This window comes from Leptonotus elevatus, chromosome 11 (genome assembly GCF_054856555.1).
Source record: "Leptonotus elevatus isolate MCC_2025b chromosome 11, RoL_Lele_1.0, whole genome shotgun sequence".
In the NCBI taxonomy this organism is placed as follows: Eukaryota; Metazoa; Chordata; class Actinopteri; order Syngnathiformes; family Syngnathidae; genus Leptonotus; species Leptonotus elevatus.
This window is the reverse complement of record NC_141249.1, coordinates 23082106-23106314: the sequence shown is the minus strand read 5'-3', so window position 1 is coordinate 23106314 and position 24209 is coordinate 23082106. Positions and strand designations below refer to the sequence as shown.

Here is a 24209-nt window from a genome sequence, read left to right as displayed (position 1 = left end):
TCAAGAAATGTTTAAGGTAGACTTCCCCCTTTAAGAACTGACTTAAGTACTACTGCTTTATCAATACCGTCACAGTGGCCCAAACACTTAACAGCAAGGAGTGAATGGAACAATCCAAGCAGAGGAAGAGGAAGACGGTATTTTAAACATACCGGAAGGAATGCGGGGAAGCTCCCCCTGGCTGGAAATGTTGCTCCGCGGCGCGTTCATGGCAACAGGATTCTCCACACGGAAACCCAAGCGGTAGTCCACCTGGGTACCAAGAAGAACTCAAGGTATAAATGGCTTGTGACGACGCTGTGATGTGTTTGTACAGCGGTCGGCATTTACCTTGGACTTGGAGTGCCAGGTGAAGTGAAGGCTGTTGGTCTCACTGGGCACGGGCATCGTGAATGACATGGCGTTGCGGTTCACCATGTCATCTCGGACGTAGTAAAGCTCTGCATCCAGGCCTGTATGGGGAGAGCACATCAAGATAAGACTTTAATGAGGAGCATTTGAGAAAAATGACAAAAGGGGGAAGTTGTCATAAGTCATAAGTGGAGGTTTTTTTTAAAGGGAATTTACGGAAAATGCGCACAACAACGGACATTCGATTTAGGCCCGTTTCTGTTCTTCTTTTACGAATGTACTCGCACGTGCACCATGAACGAGCCTGACACAGATGCTGCAGTTACACTTTGGGCCAGAGGTGGCAGTTGCGAGTAAAACTGCACAAAGATCCTTTAATTAATTCTAAAAGGTCTATTTGCAAAACCTGTTTCCGTAGCCAAAATTCGAATTCAGTTAAAAATCTAAAGTTCTGGGAACCATGTATTTAAAAGAATAATAATAATAATAATAAAAAATAAAATAAAAAAAGGTTAATTTTTACTTTGTTATTTCAGTATTCATACCTTTGATAACATTTTTGTTTTGGGGGTGCGTGTGAGAAATTGCGACTTTGGCTCAATAATTGTTCATTCGGCTTTTGTTAAACAAACAGCCCCCAAAACTGTCAGTTTGTCATGAACAGACGGCAACAGCGGCGTACCCCCCCCCCCCCCACCCCCAGCTAAATGGGAGCGCTGGCCCGAGCACATCTGCAAGCACTTGAAGCCTCTCAGTGCCCAACAAAGTGAAGTTCAAAACATTCTGGAGCGGATGAGTTCCGAAAACGAGCGCAATTTGACCGAGAACGCGTCACATAAGTCGCCATGTCACAGTCACGCCAACATCAGTGTGCGAACGCCTCACCGCGTTTATTTTGATAATGAGTCACCACAAAAAGAGAGGGGTGGGGTTAAAGCTGTCCGTCCTGACTCGGAGGATCCGGTTTAAAAGCAAGAATGTTGCGCACCAGCCTCGGGCTCGTCTGACCACTTTTTGTCACATTGACTCCATTAAAAACATGGCAGGCGTTTGCTGCCAAGCTCAGGGAGCAGATGGGCGACATCTTAACGGGGGAATCTACAAAGGGCGCGTGTGGGCGGCGGCGGCGGTGGCAGTGGGCGTGTTAACAGTCAAGCCTCCGGGGGCTGATTTGCCCACAACTGATGATCAGAGATCAAAAGGACGGCGCACGTGTTGCATGACTCGAACCGGTCGCGATGACTCTTAAAAGGAAAAGTGAGCGCAAACACACTTTCGAGACTTATTAAGAAACACTTTTTTAAGGTACTCCTTTGTGCCGGTTTTCACTCTGGCGCTGTCACACACACAAAAAAAGGGAGATTATCATATAAAACCACTTGGAGGAAAGAAAGAGTCTCTCGCTTGCAAAGTTCTCCAAATAAGAGGCCGATTGTGCTTGCTTCAAGATGTTTGGCATTCCCAGGTGAGGTTTGCTGTAAAACTGGCACAAAATAAGATTGTAGAATTCAACACTTCTAGTATGTAGTGTTAATTTTGTCAACGAAAATGAAATAAAAATAATTTCGTCAACACACATTTTCCACCGTACTAAAACAAGACTGGAATAAAACCCTCATTTAAAAAAAAAAAACTGGGACTAAATCCGTATGCATTTTCGTCGACTAATGAAAAAGAAAAACTTCACTTATTAAAAAGTGGACAAAAATCTATGGACATTTTAGTTGATGAACAAAAACGAGAGGAAAATGATATTTTGTAAAATCGTGTCTCTGCTCATCTGTCACTGACACAGTGACACGCCCCCTTTTCAAATCTGCAGCGAGTGAGTGCAGCATGCACAAACGCATGGGACAGACATTAATTAACATGAATCCAATGGCTATAATGTTCCAATAATAATGTCAATCCGACCGCTAACTAATCCTGGCTAACTTACTAGCTCATAGCATGGCGCCATAGTAGCCCACTTGTTGAAATACTGTAATTGTGTGTCAAAGTTGTTTTTCATCTAAAAGACGAGAGAACATTTTATGTGAAATAGTTCATTTCCTGACAAAACAAATACAGGCGTAAAATGATTGTCCTGACTAAAACTAAGTTGACAGTTTTTGTTGACTAAAACTAGATGAATAAAATGACGTTTCCTTGGACTAAAATGCTAGATTTATAGTCGACTAAATAAAAAAAGGGATGAAGTTGACGATGATAACGAGCGTGATCGAAACTGGCCTAAAACTGAGACAAAATTTTAAAATGGTGGATACAATTAACACTGCTAATATGTTCAGCCAAGTCTGCTAGCTTGGTGACAACACATAATGTGAAACATCATACGCAAGCTAACAGAAATGAGCATCGATGCTACTGTAATTAGAAACCCCGAAATAACTTTAGTCAGTACGTGAATGTAACTTTTGGATTTTGAAAAGAGAAACAGTTTATAGTGTTTGTGCCAAAAATGAGTGCGATTACGTACCGTTCAGTAGTGATGGCAAAATGAAGCTTCATGAAGCACTTGTAATATTTTTTGACTCCCCTAGATGGTGCTCTTGATTTAAATATAAAGGCTAGTGCAAAGGAAATTGATTACATTTCCACTGCATCTTTCAACCAAGAGTGGCATCTAGAGGAGTCAAAAAATATTACAAGTGCTTCATGAAGCTTCATTTTGCCATCACTACCGTTCAGCACAATCGACAGCGAAAAGTCTACCCGGCAACAGTTTGTGCTTTGTCGCCGTACTGAGGACATGTTGTGCCGGTGGCGGAGGATTCATAAACAGGCTGGAGCCAAACACACAATGAGTCGTCTAATGGGCCTCCTGTGAGAAAAAGTGCCCCGGTGCTGTGATAATTGCCTTTCTCTTAGCTTGAACTCTGTGTGGCTCCCTTGTCTCGCCGTGAGGCCGTCGCGCCGTGCGCTTTGATAGCAATTAAAGCGGCGCAACGCAAACCAGGCGTGCAAGAGTGACCGGTCCTCCACTGGCTGGCAGCGTTTTAACCCTCAACCTGACGTCAGCAAGAGCCTGCCACTTGTTCAAAAAAACAACTCGCTCTTCAATTGAAGCTTTTGCTAAAGGCTAACCAAGATGCTAACAGGCTCGTTTGTCCAGTGGGCTTGAGCGTTTTGAATTCCAACGCGGCAGCGTGTTTATTTTGTTTTTGAGTGATCACTTCCTTTGGGATCAACACGTCACCTTTGCGGGACCGGAACCCTCCGCTCAAGTGCACTTGACCTCCGTAACGAGTGGCAAACGTCAATGCTATCATTTATTAGCGGGTTTTATAATTACAGTGGCACCTTGAAATAGGAGCGCACCGACTTGGAGATCTTCCAGTTGTGAGCTGTTGCTCGGGTCGATTTTGAGGAGGGGGACACACTCACCGACGCAACTTTATTGAACAGGACTATCAGCCAAACGGGTCTTTAAGTCTCAGATAAAACTGTTGGCAAGTTAAGAGAACAGTAAACAAACCAAATTTCCCCCCCAAACTCACAAACTCATCACCTACAATACACATTGCTATTCATGCCCAAATACATACATTTTAAAATGAACCTACAAGCGTCACTTTTTGTAGGTGTAAAAAGCAGGATTGAGCAGGATTTCACATTCAATAATCTTAAAACAAAAACTAGGATGAGCTGTAGTGTTCATTTTGCCAACAAAAACTAAACAAAAATATTTTGTGCAACACACATTTTTCCATCGGACTAAAACTAGACTAGAACTCTCATTAATAAACAACAACTGGGACTAAATCAGTATGCATTTATAACGTGACATTAATCCAACAGTTATAACGTTCCCACAATAAAAACTTTTTTTTTTAAATCCAACTGCTAACTAATGCTGTCTGATTTACTAGCTCATAGCCACTTGTTGATATCCTGTAATTGTGTGTCAAAAGGATGAGAGAAAATTTAATGTGAAATAGTTTTAGATCCAAAAAGTTCAACATTATCTGCTGACAAAAAAATATACAGGGGTAAAATGATTGTTGATTAAAACTAGACGAATAAAATGATGTTTTCTTGGACTAAAATACAGACTAAAATGCTATAGTCGACTAAAAGTTGACTAAAAAACGGGATGAGGTTGACTAAAAGTATGATAAAAAAAGTGTGATTGAAATTGGACTAAACTTAAAAATGGCGGATGAAATTAACACGACTGAGCTGAAATACTTCCTGTTTTCATTCTTCTTTTCAAATGTATAGTGTCAGTGTGTCGCCGTCTAGTGGCCAATAGTGGAATTACACACAATACATAGGAAGCAGAACAAAATTAAGCCGCAAAAAAAAGAAATAAATATATCTTTGTTACAATATGTACGTCTTTGTAGGGCTCAATGATTTATCATTTTCGGTTAGAAATCTTAAACTCAAACAATGCAATTTTTCATCATTTCCAATTCATTTTTCCACTTCAAAACATAATTGTAGTCCGTGTAAACCACAACAAAAGCACCTTCATAAAGCAAATATGCCATGGATCAGATTGCACGTTGAAAGCGAGAAGGCAAAAGGTGGCAGCGCGCAGGTGCTGAGATCCGGGTAGCATCTAACAAAGACCCCCTTGTAGCCCACACTTGTCCCGTTACCTCCCCCAAGCCACAAACCTCCAGGAGATAATGGCGCAGCTGCCATTGCTTTTGATGCAACAGGATGGGAGAGACGTCGTCAAACGGCAAACACCGGTCTCAGCATCACGCACACACCATCCCTCGCATTTGAATATCAAGTCCACATAAAGACGTAGCGTGTTAGCACAGGATGCTAACCGTGCCTGTATTTTGCCATTGGACCTCGGGGCCAAAACTTGAAAGGCATTTCCAAAAATAGCAACTTTTCAAAGCCACAAAGTGACGTTTTCTTTCACTTCAAAAGGACCACGCATCAGCCGCCTGCTTTTATTCAACGAGGGCCCCGGGGCCGATGTAGGCAGGAATCCCAGCCAGGCCGTCTGCTTCCATGCCGTCGTAATAAGCGCCTCACTGATGCTTGTTTGGAGGGGAGGGCCCTCGTTTGCTCCACAAATAAACAAACATCGGACAGTTTGCTGAAGAAATGTTCTAGTTGGGAGAATAATTTCATCGAGCAAGAAGAGGTCGTCTATTTTTAGGCGTTAAGGACGCTTTGTGAGGCCATGTGTAAAGGAATAAATATTTGTGAATATCTGATTGAGTTCAGTAAAGTCTCTGGGAGGGTACACATCCACAGCTCCAAAACATTTAAAATGATTAATTTATAGTTTTATACAGTATGTAATATATTTTTAATACAATTCATTTTTTAAATATATATTTTTTAAATTGTACATTTTTCCAAATACATTTGCAATATCAATTGTTTTTCAGTGTCATTTTTGTCGCATGTTAGTCTTCTTTTGTAATATTAGATAACAAAAAAATATCTATTTATTTTATAATGTTTTGTATTGACATGTATATTAATATGTTCCCAATATATTTTTACTTCATCTATTTGAATAATTTTTGTCGCACTCTTATGTATTATTTTCCAATATTTGATATCGCTGTATTTTTGTCTCATATTTCTCTATTTCTCCAAATAGTTTTGCATTTTGTTGCTTACATGTTGCGTTTTTGTATGTTTTTGTAACATATTTTTAAGTTTTCAATGAATGTATTTTTTATTTTTGTTACGCTACTATTTTCTACGTTTTGTATTACAGAATAAATTTTTTTTTTTAATATATATATATATATATATATATATATATATATATATATATATATATATATATATATATATATATTAGTTTCTGCAGTTTTCCTATTTGCCATTTTTGTCTAATACTCTAATTTTTTTTTATTCAATTTTTTTCCTGCAGTATTTGTGTAGATTAGGTCAAATATTTGCATGGCTATTTATACTGTAAATTGTGATGTCCATCCACGAGAAAAAAAAACCTCTGTTGCAGGATGATATATACATTTTGAAGGTCAGCAAGGGATTATAACTACAAAATGCAACCCACTGGACATCTTATGCATTCCAACTTGCGTTTTTTTTACGGCACAATCATCACATGCTAAAGTGATCAGGGACGATGGCCGCTCTTCATAGCGACGCAAGACGCAGTGTGCACATTTCAGTTGGGCCCAAATGTTTTTTTTTTGCAGTCCACTGGAGAAAAGTCTCATTTGGTAAAGTTATCAGAGGAACATTTCCATCTGTTGTCCCGGCGGGACTTGATGCTGAACTTCTTTTCTCAAGTATCACACAGTATTACTATTGTGATGGCCAATACAAGGATATTTAAAAAGGGAGGACCACCGGAAAAAAAAACATCCCCCCCCCAGTTGAAGGGGGCAGTAGCTAATTCAAATGAAACAGGACCCCCCCCACCACAAAATGGGCTGATCTTATTGTGTCTCTAAAAAGAGGGAGAAAATGTTGTATAATTGTTGTTCCTCAGGTGACGAAAACTAATATGACTTTTTCTTCTTGATAAAATTCAAATCCAAACTCTCAGTAATCCCACCGAAGCCAAACAGACTTTCACAGTTTTTGTGTCACATTTTTTATGCACTCCTGGAAGGATTCTTGCGGGAATTCTCCGCAGCCTCTTGATTTAGTCCACATCTTCAAAACGGGTTCCTTTGAATTTGGAAAGTCAGAAACAAATAAAGGGGGGGGGGGGGGGGTTGCTCCAGCACGACAATGTTCTTCTTAGCCAGGAACTGTCAGATGCTCAGGATAGTGTGAGCAGGTGCATTTTCACGGTAAAGCAGCAACAACTATCACCTCTTCTCGCGGACTGAACAAAGCAAACGCCGCTGGATCGTTTTGAAATCGGTCGTCTGGCCCACATTAAATCTGAAAACTAGTTTTTAGTTAATCTTTTATGGCTTTTGGTGTTTTTTGGTGACACAAGTGCAGCAAATGCGCAAATGTAAATTGTAACGTCAGAAAACAGGCAAAAAAGTTTGGTTGTTTTCCAATCCAAAGTAAAGAAAAAAAATGCTTGTAAATGTCTTATTTCGAGAGAGAAAACAAAAACACAGTCTGCTTTCATGGCGGACAACAGAAATCTGAGTATACTTACTGTAGAGAATGTGATTAATTGACAATATAATTAACGGATTAATTAAAAATTAAAATAACCATTGGTTGCAGCCCGAATATAGTTACACTATTCTCTATCTAATATTTCTGTAACATTTTTTGCATTGTTTTCTAATATGTGCTATACAGTACAGTATTGAACATTTTTCCTTTACTACTGCATTTATTTAGGTTTGAGTTGTTTTCAATTCTTGTTTTTACAATGATTTGCCTCTAGTTTTCCTAATGTGTCTAATGTTGTGTTTGTCTTTATAGTAGATAGACGTGTTTATTGATAACAAGAAAAAAGATGTTCAACACCGACTTTCAATCCTTTTGGAATCAAGTGCATGACAACAAAACAAGTTTTACTTACCGAGTAATCTGTTGAGCTCGTCCACGCTCATGTAAATGTTGACGCTGCGGTTGTTGCCGCCGTTGTCGTTGTTGTTGTCGAGCCCCGAAACTGGAACGCCGACACCGAGGGCCCCTTCCAGCAACAGCAGCAGCAGCGGCAGCAGCACCCCGAGGAAGAAGCCCTCGAGCGGCCGCCACGGCACCACCAAGTGCGGCCATCGCCGGCGCTCGGACGGGCCGCCGGAGCCGAGCAGCGGCAGCGACCCCAACATGGCAGCGGTCGTCTGGCTCGCGAGTTGTCGACAGCCTTCCCGGGTCTCCTTCTTCTCATCCGTAGGTGAACTTCCGAGTCCCGGGGGGCGACATTCCTCGTCACTCTTCGCCGCCTCGCTCGTTCCCCCCGGCGGGCCTGTTTTTGTCCTCGACTCGCTAGCCGAGGCGGGCTAATTTAGCCGAGGCGAGCTAATTTGGCTAACTTTTCAGTCGGGCTGCGGGCTCCAAAGTTGGGAGATTTACGACTTTCCCACCCGCCGCTCATAACAATTAACGACTAAAACAAACACATTGTGCCTCCGCCGTTGGCCAAAGTGAAGAAAAGTGTTCGGAATTTGGGTTAAGATATCCATCTTTCTCCCTCCATGGTCGTCCCGTACCGATTCTTCTTTTCCCACCGCCAGTAGCTCACTTTTTTACTGGGAGAGCGCGCAGGGAGTCGCGGGGACGCGCAGTGTCCAAATGCCGCCTTTACGTGCTGTGGTAAATAGGACTACTATCGAGGAAGACTTGCGATAACGCCACTTTGACGCATTAAGCATGGCCTCACGCGTTTGTAAATATTAATTGTGGTTTAAGTACCATGTATATAGAGAGCAAAATATCCTTCCGACACCATAATATTCTATTGAGACATAAAAATAAAAAAAAAGTCGATATGCTGTTGGGAATATAGCTGTCTGCAAAAAATCCGATGTTATCAAAGGCATCGTTCAATTTAAACGTCGTCTCATACTGTGGTAAACACAATACATTTGTTGAAAAACATTAGACTTGTAAAATTACTAATATTTTCCTTTTTAAAAATATACATATAATCACTCATAAGGTAAGCAATTTTTTTCTGGTAAATACAAGTTTTCTCAAATACTGTTTTTTTTTGGAGCGCTGCCCCCACCTGAACATCTGAAAATACTGTGAATTTATTTATATTAATTGTGGTTTCAGTCACACCTTTTTACAAAAATGGTAAGAAGACATAATCGGATATGCGAAGACACCATTCAGTCTAAATGCAAAAAAAAAATCTAATTTTGTTACAAAAAAAAAAGCAACTTTCTAGAAAAAAAGAAAAAAAAAAGCTAGATATTGGTTAAAAATGGGAGGAAAGTTTGGAAAACTTTATTGAAAACGCAAAACCAGACAACTAATTTTTTTTCCCCCAAAAAACTGTCCAAAACGTTCTTATATCTATAAAACTACAGTACAATGAAATATTCACTATTATACTTTGTGAATAAAAAATAATACCAGGTGAGTGCACAAGAATCCAATTCCCATCCAGTTTTATTTGTAGGCACTTTATACCATATTTTGAGCATGATGATTGGTAACTTTTGTGGTTTGATGTACGCTATTCTTGTGTTTGTAAAGGTGCTTATAGTGTAAATAAAGCTTTTACTAGAAGAAGAAAAGACACAAACCCATTGACATTTTAACATTTTTATTATTAAAATATTCACCTACAAAATTGGCCTATGAACACTATTTACAGCATAACGAGCAGCGTTGCCTGCTAATACATATAATAATACATATAATAATAATAATAATACAAATCAAGATATTTTACAAAGAAAACACTGCGCCATCGTCAGAGAGAGGGAGAGATGAATTTGGTGCGACTCGCGATGAGATTGTCTGAAATGTTACAGTGTGTCCTGACAGGATTGCGCGGCGTCAACAACACCAGCGTAACCTCGTCTTATCTTGTACGGTAACCAGCTCGTTCAAGTACGTTATTAACACCAACGTGGGCATTTTATTTCCATAGCGACCGTCCTCGCGCCGGCATCCAAATGATCTAGAATAAGAAATAAATTCACATTAAGAAATGCGACGAAGCACAAACACATTGTTATCTTGATTTGCGAGTTTTGTTTTGTCTTTTCTAAGATCAACGAGCTGCAGCAATATGAGTTGTTTTGTTTTGCAGAGGATAAAGAATATATGCCTGTGATGTGTTTGTTATTGCATCGTCTGTGTTCAAATGTCTGTTGCTTCAAGGGTTAAAACTGCAACTCCGACGCTAGCCTCCTATTATGTGTTAGCATTATGCTAGCAAGACTTTTGTAAAACAAAGTAATGTGGTTTGACTTGTGAGCAATAGCCAGTCCGATTTGGGAATCCTACAACTGCCTTTTGGGATATTATTATGCGATTTAAGTCAAGCAAACAAACCTTCACTGTTGTCTGCTTGTTCTTCTGACTGTTACTGTAGGAGACGATTAAAAAAGAAAAAGAAAATGAGTACATGGATTTATTATATTTTATTGTGACATCAGATCGGAACTCACCCTGACTTTTCTTTGGAAGCGTCGATTCGCAAACTTCTCGGTAGCAAACATCCTGCTGCACTTTATACGTTCTTTTGTACCTGCAAGAACAAGAAGAACAAAGGAGGATGAGAAGAAAAGGACACGATGGGAATAAAATCATAAAATTAGAGTCGTCATTTTTATTAAGAAACAATAGTACAAGATTAAAGTTGAAATTCAATGAGGGAAAAAAATAATCATTTGTGTTGTGTTAAATATTTTTTCACAAAAATGCTTATTCTTGAAACATGAACAAAAAACAACTTCACTCGTGTAAGATTACTGCTTATTTTCCAAGTTTTTAAAAATAATCGGAAAATGTCATTCCGCAGGTATTTTTATTCCGGTACGACTTTGTGTAAAAAGGCTTTGTTTTCGAACTTTTTGAAGGTGACTTACACGTAATGGCAGACGTCGCCCTCCCACACGGGCGTGCTCTTTGTCTCCGAGTAGAGGCGGGTGCACGGGTGAGGCACTCGCTGGCACGCTGCGCAAAAAAGGAAAACATCACAATGCGAATATTTTGCAATGACTTTTTTTTTTTTTTTTTTTTACTTCTGACTTGATGGAGAAATCATTTTTACTCTGACAAACTTCATTCTCACTATTTTTACCTTCACGCGATGGCTTTCGTGCTAATGTCATGCATGCTACTGAAAGTAAATGAGCATAACTATTTAAAAGCCTCGCTCGCTGTCTGCTGTCGCTTGTTAAAGACACAGACAAGAAAAGGCATTCAAAACTTTATTCTTGTAAGATTGCTGCATTTTTATTTTTTTAAATCTTACTAAATTGTTGTACTAATGAAATTTGAATTATTCTATAACGACAACTTTTTTGTCTGGAAAAATATGACTTAATTCTGGTCTGATATTTTGTTTGGTGAAAAAATATGACTTTTGACAGAAAAAATATGACTCTTCGTTTTTACTTTGCTACATAAATCTTTAAAAAAAAAATACAATTTAATGCTGATATTTTGTTTATCAAAAAACTTAAGACTTTATTACTACTTTTTTGTGTTGACATAACTCCTTAATACAGCCCAGATTTAAAAAAATTGTTCTTCAAAAATACGACTAAATTCTTGTTGGATATTTTGTTTGTCAAAAATCATATTTTTTGCAAAAAATGTAAATAATAATAATAATAATAAAATAAAAATCTGACTTTATTCTTACAATTGTAAAATAAATAAAAAAAATCCATTGGAATTCTTATGATTAAATTTTTTCGCCCCAAAAAATATGACAACATTTTTGTCTGATAATCTTCCGTCATCTGAAGTCGTAAGACTCGTACCACGAGGTCAAGGAGCCGGAGCAGGATGGCTCTTAATTTTAGGACCTTCCCAAGGACACACCGGAGCGGACTAAACAACGGCGGCAACAGAATATGGCGTCGTAATGTTTATTGCGTTGTCTGTTTTTGATGATGTTGACCTTGTGGAATCCATGTAGCGCTTGCGGAAAAGAATCATCCTCTCGGGGACAATCCGGATTACGAAAAATGGAGCACACTCCTCTAGGATTTGAACCACAGACCTCTCTGACCACAAGCTAGAATCCTACCCATAAAGCAACAAGCCACAGTGTGAAGAAAAGAAAGCCTTTACTTGTCACATTGGCCACCAGATGTCAAGGTCAAAGACATTTTAATTGCCATGTGGCAGGAAGGAGGGGTCATTAATTATGGGTATGATTCTTGTTTTGGTTGCCAAAGGTCCTGGGTTCAAATCCGAGAGACAAAAATCACAGCCTGAGACCAACACCGAAGAACCGTGATCCATGCACACTCTCCTGACAATGAGAGCGTCACTGCCACCTACTGCAGTGGATGTGCAATTACACTTCAGACCAACCAGCTACACGGTGAAGAAAATGACTCCATGACTTGTCATAATGCTGTCTTTGCATGCGTGTGTGTTGGTAAACGTACACAATTCACACTGCGTGCCTTTGAACCCGATGGCGCAGTCGCAGACGTGCGAGCCGCCGCCATTTCTGCATGTGCCGCCATTCAGGCAGGTCACACTGAGACAGTCTTGGGACGACTCTGAAACAACAAAAGAAATACATTTGATATACGCCGCACATAAACATGACAAAATAATCATCTCAAAGTAAACAAAAGATCCACAAGTTAGTTCAACAAAAGATTTTGCATCCTGCACGAGTGCGACAACTACCAAGGTTCGCCCTGGACGTGGTCTCCTCTTGAATCTCCAGCGCAAGGCTGATTTTGTTTGTGGTCTCCTCCATCCTCTCCAGTCGAACCGGTGGCTGGGGTTCTGTCAGGAGCAAACATGCAGATTGTTCAAGTCAACTCACAACAAGCAGCGGACAGAGAGGGAACGATCTTTCATTTCGAGTTAAAGATGACTCAAACTCAACTCGAAACAACGGCAAAAAGGGTCCAAAAATGATATTTCATTATTTCATTATTGTATGTTTTTTTTTCTTTTTTTTTCTTTTTCTTTTTTTTCTTTTTTTTTCTCTTCTTTTCATTATTGTATGTTTTTATAAAGAACATTATATTAGCGAGAGCTATTTTCTAAACACTAAATTGTTTTTTGGCTGGAATAGATTAACTCATTGACTGGCAGCCATTTTCCCCGAAGCAACCCGCTCATAAGAAGTGACAATTACAACTTAAAAAATCTTGAGAAAATGACAGCGTTTTTTCTAGAAAAAAAAGAAAAGAATAAAACTATTTTATTCTTGAAAAATATTTTTGACAATCAACTTTTCTATAGTAAAACAACTTTTCATTCTTGAAAAAATGAACTCGTAAGAATTGAACTCAATCAAATTGAAGTGTTTTACAGTAACTTTGAATTGAGGCAGTCTGCAAAGTGACTGACTGGCGTTCGTTACCCTTGAGATCATTTAGGAGCTGATGATGTCATGAGCAGCATAATTCAATTACCAAAGCATAACAACAAATCTTAACATGTCACAAAACAACAAAAACAACACAAGAGCTCTTTTTTGCCTCATCTAGAAACACACATGGAACGACTTAAGCAAGAGATTTTTTCGGGCCTCCTCAACGTAAACAAACGTCACACAAACACGCAAATGTAGAAAAACTAAAGTGGGTGATTTTTTATTTTTTTTGAAATGGGACTACCATATATGGCCACAACTATATCAATATTAAAATAGTGCATTGGTAAATGTGATTTTTTTTTTTTAAATGAATTACAGGTAGTGTGGAAGGGGCTTCTAATACGATATCTGAAGGCAGAAAACTGCAGTGAAGTGAATTGAGGTCACTGCCACCATATAACAGTCGTATTTAAATAAAATCCTCACAAGTCAAAGCAAATAAATTGGGCCTAACAATGGCACATATTTGAAAAAAAAAAGTGTAAGTTAGGTATTTTGTTGTGATTATGCTTACTGGTCCGATGTCGAATAGCTTTCCTTGGCAAGTGCGTGAACTTGGCAGTGATCTTTCCCCTCCTGTCAATCATCTCAGTGTACCTGCAGAGAACAACCAAGTCAGTCCAATAATTTTGATTACTGTGCGATGAATGCTGAACAGCAAATCTGGTTATTATTATTATTCCACCCACTTTTAAACCCTGCCACAGTTTGGCTTTAGCCCCTGATGTTAGCTAGCTAGCTAGCTAGCTCCCATGATGCCTGTTTTCCTGTCAAGGAGCTAGCTAGCTAGCGAGCTAACATCAGGGGCTAAAGCCAAACTGTGACAGGGTTTTTTTACTTTCCTCTGGTTATTTTCGTACCTCGGTTCCACGCCGCCGCCTCCCAGGTCCTGAGGCTGAGACGGCCTTCGTCCCGCCTTGGTCGGTCGTTCTCTCCTTCCGGGCCTGGCCTCCATCGACACTGAGCCCCCCAAAAAAAACACAGCAAGTATTTTTTTGTTAGTGTTAATAGGTTACAACGCTTGGTTGTAAAGTGAAAAGGGCTTTTGGAGATTGTCAGGTGGACTTGCGGTACTCACGGGTGGTGAAGTCCAGGTGGAGAGGCTGGCTGTGGACCTGCTCCTGTCCCGCCTTCTTGACGGAGGTGAGGGCGAGGCGGTAGAGCTGAGCCGGCGTCAGCTCTCGGAGGGTGTACGAGCCCAGCAGGCCGCCGGGCAGGAAGCGGCTCCTGGTGGTCAGCCCTCGTGTCACGTTCACGACAAAGCCGTCGGATACCGAACCCGGATGGCGGGTCCAGGTGATGGCGGCCGAGTTGGCGGTGACGAGGGCCAGTGACAGGTTCTGCGGGGGGAGAGGCCCTGGAGGCAACATGAAAGCAACTTATTTTTGAAAGAAAAGGAAAAAAAGAAAGAGTTTCCAGAAAAAGAAAAAGGAAAAGGAAATTCTAAAAAGATACAACTTTTTCTATAAAAATACATATTTTTAGTCTTCAAAAATAAGGGAAAACAAATCTATGAAAAGTCTTTCTTGGAATAAAACCTATTTATTCTCAAAGTAATGCACAACTTGTAAAATGACTTTTTCTCTATAGTCGAGGAAAATACAACTCTTGAAAAAAAAAACCTCTATAAATGTGACTTTCTATTCTTGACAAATATGTGGAAAATAGTTTTTGCTAGAAAAAAATACCTTCTTACTCTTGAATAAATTGACATGTTTCATTAAGAACAAATCTTGAAAAAAATACAGCATTTCTCTAGAAAACCAATGAAAATAATTGTTCTTAGAAAAATGTGGCTTTATTCTTGAAAAAACGCTTATCTAGGAAAAAAAATGTATTTCAACTTTTTGGGGAGGGAAAAACTATTTTATTTAAAAAAAATCTACTTTTCATTCAAACAACTTTTTAATTGTTTATTTATTTATTTATTTAAAAAAAAAAGGGTTTTTATTCTTGACAATTGTGACGTTACCCAAGAAAAAACATTGCGAATCATCTATTTATATGTGATGCTGCTCTAAGTGTGTTTAAGTAGCGGTTTGAAGGTTCATAATTACTATAATATCTGTGCTAAAAGCTAATTTCCTTAAGCTCGTCTATGGCCATTCACATTACAGGTTAGCACTAAGCTAGCAGACTTTCATCGGTAAAGGGGGGGGGGGGGGGGTGTATATCCTACTGGTCCAAAAGCGTAAGGGTCCTGCCGAGCGGCTTGTGGAGGGAAACTCTTCGGGCCTGAGTCCACTTTGGGTCAACACGTCCACTGTGTACACGTGGGCAGGAAGTAGAGAACTAAAAAGAACATTACAAGTAGATGTTACATTACGACATGGAGAGTTGGGCAACTGAAGCAACAGCACCCTCTAGTGGTGGGAACATGCAAACACTGGCCAAGCAGAGCCTTTTACAGGCAACACAAGAGTATGAGGATAACATTAGCGGAGGGGCAACTTTAATAGGCAATGTAGGTAGGTAAGTAGCTAGTAAGCTAGCTAGGGTGTTAGGGAGCAAGCTAGCTAGGATGGTAGCATTGTAGCTAAGTAGGAGGCAATGTTGGCAGGTCGTAAGGTAGGTCAGCAGATGGATGCTCGTGATTGGTGAGTGGTTGGCTCCGGACGCAAGGTCTGACCTGAAGGCATGTTCGGTGGCGGTGGCGTTGAGCAGGGCCGTGCGCGCTTGACCGCCGTCCTCGGGCGCTAGCGTGACTCGAATCCCGCTGACGGGCGCGTGGCGCGTGGCCTTGAGGCTCCAGCTCAGCCACACCTCAGACGACGACGCGTTCGTCACCTGAAGACGCTCCACACGCCGAGGCCCTTCGTGTGCAACACAAACAATACAGTCAATATGAGTACAATCACGTGAAAGAACGAGAGGCTGTCAGTGACATCATTCAAGATGACGAAATGTTGGTGCGTGTGTGTGTTTGTGCGCGTGTGCGCGTGAGAGAGCATTTCAGCCGTGATAAAAGTGTGCAGTGTGTCTGTCACTGACTGGTGCGTATGAGAGCGGTGGCTGGCCTGCTGACGTGGTCGCTGTTGCTGTTGCGCTTGATGGAGTAGGTGGAGATGTTGTAGAGCAGGCCCGGCACCAGACTTCGCAGGACGTGCCGCCGGCTCTGCCGGTCCAGGTAGTCCACCTTGCGGGCGCCTCCGCGGCCGTGCGGCGCGTACGTCACCACAAAGCCGCTGAGCCACGCCGCGGAAGATGCTTCCGGCTGGTCCCAGCGCAGCTCCATCTCGCTCTCCTCCACGCGCTGCACGTGCAGGCCAGAGGGGGGCAGCAGATCTGGGAACGGTTGGCAGAAAATGACGAACAGCAAGTAGACGACCGTCGTAAGTTACATACACAAAGGACAGTGATAGCTTTTAACATGGTTTTGTGCACGGGTAGTTTGTTAGGTAAGTTGGTAGGTAGCTAACTAAATATGGAAGCTAGCTAGCTTGCTAACTTGTATTTTTCTCCGTTTTTTTTTTTTCATACACAGTGACATACACACTTAAACATACACAAAGTGGTTTCCCGGTTGGGAAATGAACTCATGCTGCCTGCATCGAAGGCAAGCGATTGTATAATCTCGCCACCAAGTCCAACTAGATTGCTAACTAGATAGCTAGCTGAGTATTTGGTAGTGTGATATGTTGGGAGGATTTGTAATTTGGCAGCTTGGTATGGCATAGCTAGTTAGTTAGGTTGTTATCTTGGTACACTGAGTAGGTAACTCGGTTTTTTTAGGTAATTGTGTGTAGTTAGTTAGTTAGTTAGTTAGTTAGTTAGTTAGTTAGTTAGTTAGGGCACTACATAGGTTGAGATGAAGGTAGGTTGCTAAGAAGGTGGCTTAAAAGGAAGATACACTGAGTAGGTATTTTGAGTAATTGTGTGTAGTTAGTTAGTTAGTTAATCTGTAGCTAATTTGCTAGGCAGGTTGGTAGGTGTGTAGCTAACTAGCATGGTAGATCGGTAGGTATGTGGCTAATTTGGTAGCTTTGAGGGCCGTCAGATAGTTAAGTCATTTGCTCCCCAAAACGTATAAATACGTTCTATTTGAAATGTTTTAAGTGTCCCAAAAATGTATTTATACGTTTTTATGTTGTTGTTTTTTTTAATGTTAGAGCATACAGAAGGCTTTGATGCAGCCTCTGACCTAAAGAGGTCGCTTAAAGCACTGGTAGTTATTACAAAAAAACGGCCAGCAGGTGGCAGCAGAGTATAAGAGATCAACCAGGCCCATGTTGCAAACAAGCTCATTTCCCCACAGTTCTAAACAGGTTTGTGACTAATGATGAAACTTAGCTAAATTCTAATTTTAATTGCTAAATATACTTTTTTTTTCCTGATGAAAAAAAAGAGATAATATTTTTATAGCAATAGAACGCAATATTCTGTGGGCCTTTCAAAATCAGTCAAAGTACAGTAAAACAGCCGGGAGCGAGGGGGGTTGCTTCAGTGAAAATGGCTGCGAGTGAATGAGTTAAGTAGTAGGTCGAAAGGCAGCTAATTCAGTACTTTTGCAGATAAGTTAACAAGAGAGGCAGGTAGCTCGCTAAAATGAAAGCTTTTAAATAGTACATAAATAAAATGAAATAAAGATGTCAGACCTTTCTCGCAGTCCTTCCCGGTGTGTCCGGCTTTGCACACACAGTCGTAGTTTCCTCTCCTGTCACTTCTGCACTCGCCCCTGCTCCCGCACGGATGCAGCACGCAGGGGTCCTCCACTGGGGGGCGACACAGACAAGCACTCGCTACAACGCTGCTCCCAAAAAAAAGGGCGAACCGGCTGAACTTGAGGAAGAGGAGGAAGAGGAGACGGGAAAGCCACTTACACATCTGGCACTGGTCGCCGAAGAAGCCGTCTTTGCATGTGCACATATAAGTCCTCTTGTAGACACGGCACGCGCCGCCGTTCAGACACGGGTTGGACTCGCAGCTGTCCTGCTCTACATACACACAACGTGATGATGGCGATGACAATTGAGGCATTTGTTTTGTAACATCAATAATACAGTCAACATGAACAGAACCACTCGATGGTGAGGGTTTTGGGTCTACATTTGTCCGAATGACTTGTTATCTGAATGCCAGCTACGAGTGCGGTCGTTGGTGCACCTGTTTGGCAGTGGCGCCCTTTAAGGCCCGCTGGGCAGCGACACAAGTAGGACCCCGGCTGGTTCTCGCAGGTTCCTCCGTTCTTGCACGGCTCCGACAGGCACTCGTTGATGTCTTACATGCAATAGAGTGGAAATAAAAGTCCAGTTTAAGCAGGATTAGCACAACAAGCTTATTGATACCTTAACAGCCTTCCTTCAAAATTCTACTTTGAAAAAAAAAAAAAAGATCATTTCTGACATTTTTGCTCATTTACTTTCATGAAAAAAATGCACCTGTCTGACACCGTTTCCCACTGTAGCCTTGCTCACAGTCGCACACTAAAGACTTTCCGCGGTTACGACACGCGCCGCCATTGACGCACGGCTCAGATGAGCACTCGTCGTGTTCTGGAGGACGGATGCAACTAACTCGCATCATTTGTGGATGTAAATCTGTTTGGGCATTTTTGTCAGATTTTTGATATTTTTGCTTAAGTGGATTTTTAAAATTATTATTATTTTTAATTTTCATAGACGCCACAAGCTGCCGGCAAAGCAGCACTTAGTTTAAATTTTAACATAATTTTTTTAATTTTTTTTTTAAGTTGGAGTCAATGTAGTTTCTCTGCAAATTGGTGCTTTTGTGACGTACCCTCGCAGACGGGCGGCTGGCTCCAGTCGCCCTGGATACCGCACACGCTCTGCGTGGCTCTGGGCACGGCCACGTATCCCGCCCGGCACAGGTAAACGGCCACCGATCCCGGCAAGGTAGACGAGTACTGAACCTCGGCGTGCTCCACCTGCGGCGGCGACCCGCAGCCCACCTCTGAAATATCAGCAATCGTGTGGCGTTTGTTAGCATGTTAGCAAAAGAAAGAATTTCAAATAAATAAATAAATACAATTTATAAAAAGATTTCAGAACAAAAGTTAGAATCATAACACTACAAAAGCCATTCACATAATTGCAGGAATAATTTTGTATTCGATTTTTTTTTTTAATTAAAAATGTGGAATGTTATAAGAGTAATAAAGTCTTTTTTTGAGAAAACATCTGTAGTAGTTCAAGAAAAAGTTTTGAGGGGAAATAATAGTAGCAATAGTAGTAATAATATTATAGTATAATGCAATTTAATTTACAATTTTTTTTAAATAGCATAATACTTTATTATTTTATAATATAAGATAAATAATTGTACTGTGCGGTAATGTAAATGTAAAATGTAATGTGACTGAAAATATATTGTAATCTTAAAAGAACAATATCATAAAAGAAAGTTGCTAAAAAAATAAATAAAAATAAAAGTCGTAACTACAAAAACGTGCATGTCTAATTAAAAAAAAAATTGCAATACTTATAGTATGTCGTATAGTTTTGTATTAGTTTCTAAAAAGGTGACATTACAGTCATGTGTGTCGAATTTTGTCAACAAAATAATTGTATTATTTCAAGCAAAAAATATTTAAGGGTAAAGTCAGAACCCTATGAGCATAATATTTACTTTCTTAGAAAATAAATTGTAATACCATATTGAAAGCAAAAAATATATATTTTTTTCTTTTTTTTTTAGAAAACAAACATTAATATAGCAAAAATTATTGGGTATTTTTTTGGAGAAAATGAAAATGAAAAAAAAGTGGGAGGAAAAAAGTGAATGACCCCCCCCCCCCCATCCCTCTTTTTTCAGTTTGAAGGCTACTTCCTGGATCATGTTTGCTCTGTCACTTGTCACTAGGCAGAGTTCATGGAGCTCAATCCTATCATCTCCATGGACCAGTGGCAACAAAATGTTACATGGCAATCTCACCCATTGGTCTTTTTGTTGAATGACAAACCTAATTCTTTTTCAACACATTAATTTCAAGCTTAAGTCACAGCTCTGCATTAAATATAACAATCTATACAGTGAGGTGGGTCACCGGGACATGGTAATGGCAACAGGGCACATTGAGGCTAAAAGGAGCTCGGCATCAATGCTCATGTGTCCCGGGGCTTGGACTTGAAATAGCTTTTACTCGCTTGTATACGGGCCCGCGCTGCTACAGGGCAGCAACCATGCTAAGATTAGCGTCACATGGATCATCGCTGCGCTATTCCCGGGGGTGCGTCAGATCAAAAGTGGAATATTAGCAGTATATTGTCCTATTTTGGTGTGGAGTGACTTATGTCAAAATTTAGCTTGGGAAAAACGACATAAAGTTTTTTGTATATCAGCCGAATTTTTTGAGAATCATTTTGATGTTGCGGAAAAAAAATGAAGGTATTTTTCACTGATGAATTTGTATTTTCTTCTGAAAATAATGTTATATATATATTTATTTGAGAATGCTGTTTTTTTTTTTTTTTAGAAAATAGTCCTAATTTTCAATCATGTCTTCTTTTTAATTCAAGAATGTACTTTCCTGAAAATAATGTTCTACAATTTTGAAAACAATAACTTGCATTTGATTGAAAATGATTATTTGCTGGGATGTCTGACCTGTGTGAAGGTGCGTGGCGGCGGCAGTGTTGACCTCACAGTGTCTTCCTGTGAACAAGTCCGTGCACTCGCACTTGTACTTCCCGATGTAGTGGAAGCACGTCCCTCCATTGACACAAGGACTGGACGCGCATGGATCAGGCTTCCCTAAATGACACATTTTTGCAAACTTTTATCCCCCCCACCCCAAAAAAAAAAAAGCATTTGTGATGCCCCACTCACCAACTTCACAATGTTTCCCGGTGAACCTGTAAGGACACACACATCTGTAGCTGCCCGCCTCCTCCTTGCACGAGCCCCCGTTGCGACACGGGCCGGAGGCGCACGTGTTGAGTCGCACTGTAACCGCACGTGGGGAGCATTTCGTCATTTTGTACTTGTGACTTTTTCTGTTTGTACTGTTCATCAAGCCCCCCCCCCCCCCCCCCCCCCCGGCGCGAGTACCTTTCTCGCAGTGCTTGCCCCAGTGTCCGTGGGTACACTGGCACGTGTACCCTCCGTCGCGCTCGTAGCAGTAGCCGCCGTTGAGGCACGGGGTCGAGTCGCAGACGGATCGGGGCTGTACTGAAAAACACAAAGCGACACTTGACTGTGTTCCTTCTGTTGGGTTATTAAAACGGTACACCTGCAACCTCCAGCAGCCACACTGGGAAGATGAAAAAAATATCCTTCTTGTAACATTACAGTTCCACCTTAACTCATTTGCTCCCAAAAACGTATAAATATGTTCTATTTCAAATGTTTGAAGTGTCCCAAAGAAGTATTCATACATTTCTGTATGCTTGAGCATACAGAAGGCTTTGATGCAGCCTCTCAACTGCAAAGAACGGTTGAAAAAAATGGTAGTTATTACAAAAACAGCCAGCAGGTGGCAGCAGAGTATAAGAGATCAACCAGGGCTATGTTGGGATCCAACAGCCGACCTTCTCTACACCCTGAGCCACGGCCACCACAACCGTTCTTTGCAGTTGAGAGGCTGCATCGAGGCCTTTTGTATGCTCTAGCATAAAGAAACGTAAAAAAATATATAAATATGTCTTTGCGACACTTAAAACATTTGAAATAGAACGTATTTATACGTTTTTGGGAGCAAATGAGTTAAGCACCGCCGCCTGGGTACTAGTACAAACAAGTACGAGTCGGACGTTTGCGCATGTCTTAGTGGCCACGGCTGGGCGCTCTTACCATAAGGGTAAAAGTCCCGCTGGTCCAGTTCTGCGGCGCTGGTCTGACACGTGCACAGGTACGCGCCCCCGTACTCTAAACACGAACCCCCGTCGGGACACGGATGATTGTTGCTGCATGGCATCTGGGTCACTTCTGAAAACAAACCACAAAAAACAAAAACAAAGATACATTCAGTCAACCCTTGCTTATATTGCATTGTAGTACCATGTTGTGCCACACAACATGCCAGGCAGCACTGAGCGCCACTGGACGTTGATGTAGCGTAAGAGCAAGAAGCAGCAGCAGCAGAGCAGTACGTGGAGCCGCTGCGTGTTAACTTACGGTTGATGCTATAGAATTACTGTAGCAATGCTCATTTCTGTTAGCCCATCTGACCTTATATGCTAGCAATAAGATATTTGACTTTTGTGACACAAATTAATACGATTCGGTTGAACATTTGCTTTGTATTGTGTTGGTATTGTCGTATACTTGTTATACTGTTTTTGTTGCTACTAACTGAGAATTAAAGGAGCAGTTTTTTGTGGTGGTTTACTACATATTACATAATGCTTATTTTTGTTAGTGTTTCACATTATTACTATTATTAGTATTAAAGTTGAAATATACAATGGTTATTGTCTTTTGTTGTGTGCTCTTTATAACTACCATAAAATCTATGCTAATTTCTAGCATTAGCATTAAGCTTGGTTGAACATTTGTGCTGTTTAATCAACGCTTATTTGTCTTATGGGTCAGTTTAACAGACAACTTTTAAAAAACAAACAGGGCTTAGTCCGGACTTACCAAACTGGCAGTAGAGTCCCGTGTAGGAGGCGGGACATTTGCACGTCCCGTTGCTGTCCACACATACGCCGCCATTCTGGCAAAGGCACTCCTCTGCGCGCACGCACGCACACACACGGATATAGCAAAAGTTAGCAAGTGGATTTGGGTGCGGATCCAAATGTAAACAAAAGGCAGCCTGCGGGCTGGAATGGCGAATGAATGGCGACCATCTGTAGCGGATAGCGGGCGCCCTTTCATCTTGTTATTGATTAGCTGTCATGTGACTTATTGTGTGAACGTTGAAGAGCGTTCACACACGTGTTATTCTGTACCAAAAAAGAAAAGAAAGAAGCTATTATTATTTTGGCCACTTGACATTCTACTGCTTCCACATTTCTCGACTGATTCAAACCATTCCAATAACCCAATCCATAAAATTCCATAAAGGTCCAAGACGTGCAGGAAACAAAAATCCCACAAATCCACATTTGACCATGAAAATAAACCCGCTGAAAGGAATGGAGGCATGTTCCAAAATTTAACTCATTCTTATTCAACCAATTCCAAAACAGCGCATTCAAGACTTTTCACATTTTGAAAATTGCATTCTGCAGTTATTACTAGCAGTCACCTGGGGGGGGGGGGGGGGGGGGGTATGTTATCGTTTACCCTCGGCGTCCTAATTGAAGCGTCGAGGCGGAGGAAGCAGACGTATCACGCAAAAAGAAAAATGCCTGTCCTTTGAAGTTTATTCCTCTCGTGATACGGAGCTGATGTGGCGAGAACCCTGGGGTCGATTAGCGTAGACGCTTCATTAGCACAACGCGCTCTTTCATTGGCTACCTTTTGAAGCCACGAGGCGCTCCCCCCCCCTTGGTGTCCCGCTTGTTTTGTTTGTTTTCCACTCGCCGTTCCAAGCAAAGCACTGGGGAAGATTTAGGAGATGCTTGGTTGAGCTCAGGGGTGACAAAAGTTGCACGCTTGTTTGCTGGAGCTCCAACGCTATTAAAGAGCGTTGCCACAGCGATGGCAACGCTGTGCGGGGGCCGTGTTGCGCTCTCTCGCACTCGTCGTTACAAATCAACAAAGTCATATTCTCAACATGGCTTTTCGGGGATTAACCACGGTTCCATTTAACCAGTCATATTATCATACTCAAATTAAAAAGACACTACGATCGCTTTCCAGATTATTTTGGCTTTATTCTCTGATATGATGACACAATGGTCAGGAAAGTATTGTAATCTTTGAGAAATCAAGTTTTGTTTTTCATATTGTCATAATATTACAAGATTTTTTTTATTTTTTTTAATGAAAAACGTTTTTCTGGAAATTTTTAACTTTTTCTATTTCAAAATATGGCACCAACTTTATTCTCAAATAAATATTTATTCTATTAATTTCAAAATAATTCAAATTATGA

The 24209-nt window shown here is 40.8% G+C and overlaps 2 protein-coding genes across 6 annotated transcripts in view; both read right to left on the bottom strand.

Annotated features, from left to right (window-relative positions):
* ryk (receptor like tyrosine kinase) overlaps positions 1-8503 on the bottom strand; it is a 23597-nt gene extending 15094 nt beyond the window's left edge. For 2 of the 4 annotated variants that reach the window (XM_086088949.1, XM_086088951.1), the window contains exons 1-3: positions 7805-8503; positions 331-452; positions 153-252 (exon numbers count right to left, since the gene is read on the bottom strand). In XM_086088949.1, coding sequence (XP_085945075.1) covers positions 153-252; positions 331-452; positions 7805-8057 — 475 coding nt within the window. In that variant the 5' untranslated portion in view covers positions 8058-8503. The remainder of the gene's footprint in view (positions 1-152; positions 253-330; positions 453-7804) is intronic. The other 2 variants (XM_086088948.1, XM_086088952.1) reach the window with 1 other exon arrangement.
* Positions 8504-9485: 982 nt separating this feature from the next.
* Positions 9486-24209, bottom strand: part of sned1 (sushi, nidogen and EGF-like domains 1) — a 28670-nt gene continuing 13946 nt past the window's right edge. The window contains exons 11-32 of one of the 2 annotated variants that reach the window (XM_086089751.1): positions 22805-22897; positions 22016-22150; positions 21275-21394; positions 21053-21169; positions 20831-20977; positions 19004-19177; positions 18646-18759; positions 18371-18484; positions 18088-18201; positions 17863-17979; positions 16259-16552; positions 15897-16080; positions 15447-15559; positions 14346-14624; positions 14128-14227; positions 13782-13864; positions 12565-12666; positions 12315-12431; positions 10776-10863; positions 10356-10435; positions 10240-10273; positions 9486-9862 (exon numbers count right to left, since the gene is read on the bottom strand). In XM_086089751.1, coding sequence (XP_085945877.1) covers positions 10242-10273; positions 10356-10435; positions 10776-10863; positions 12315-12431; positions 12565-12666; positions 13782-13864; positions 14128-14227; positions 14346-14624; positions 15447-15559; positions 15897-16080; positions 16259-16552; positions 17863-17979; positions 18088-18201; positions 18371-18484; positions 18646-18759; positions 19004-19177; positions 20831-20977; positions 21053-21169; positions 21275-21394; positions 22016-22150; positions 22805-22897 — 2717 coding nt within the window. In that variant the 3' untranslated portion in view covers positions 9486-9862; positions 10240-10241. The remainder of the gene's footprint in view (positions 9863-10239; positions 10274-10355; positions 10436-10775; positions 10864-12314; positions 12432-12564; positions 12667-13781; positions 13865-14127; positions 14228-14345; positions 14625-15446; positions 15560-15896; positions 16081-16258; positions 16553-17862; positions 17980-18087; positions 18202-18370; positions 18485-18645; positions 18760-19003; positions 19178-20830; positions 20978-21052; positions 21170-21274; positions 21395-22015; positions 22151-22804; positions 22898-24209) is intronic. The other variant, XM_086089749.1, reaches the window with a different exon arrangement.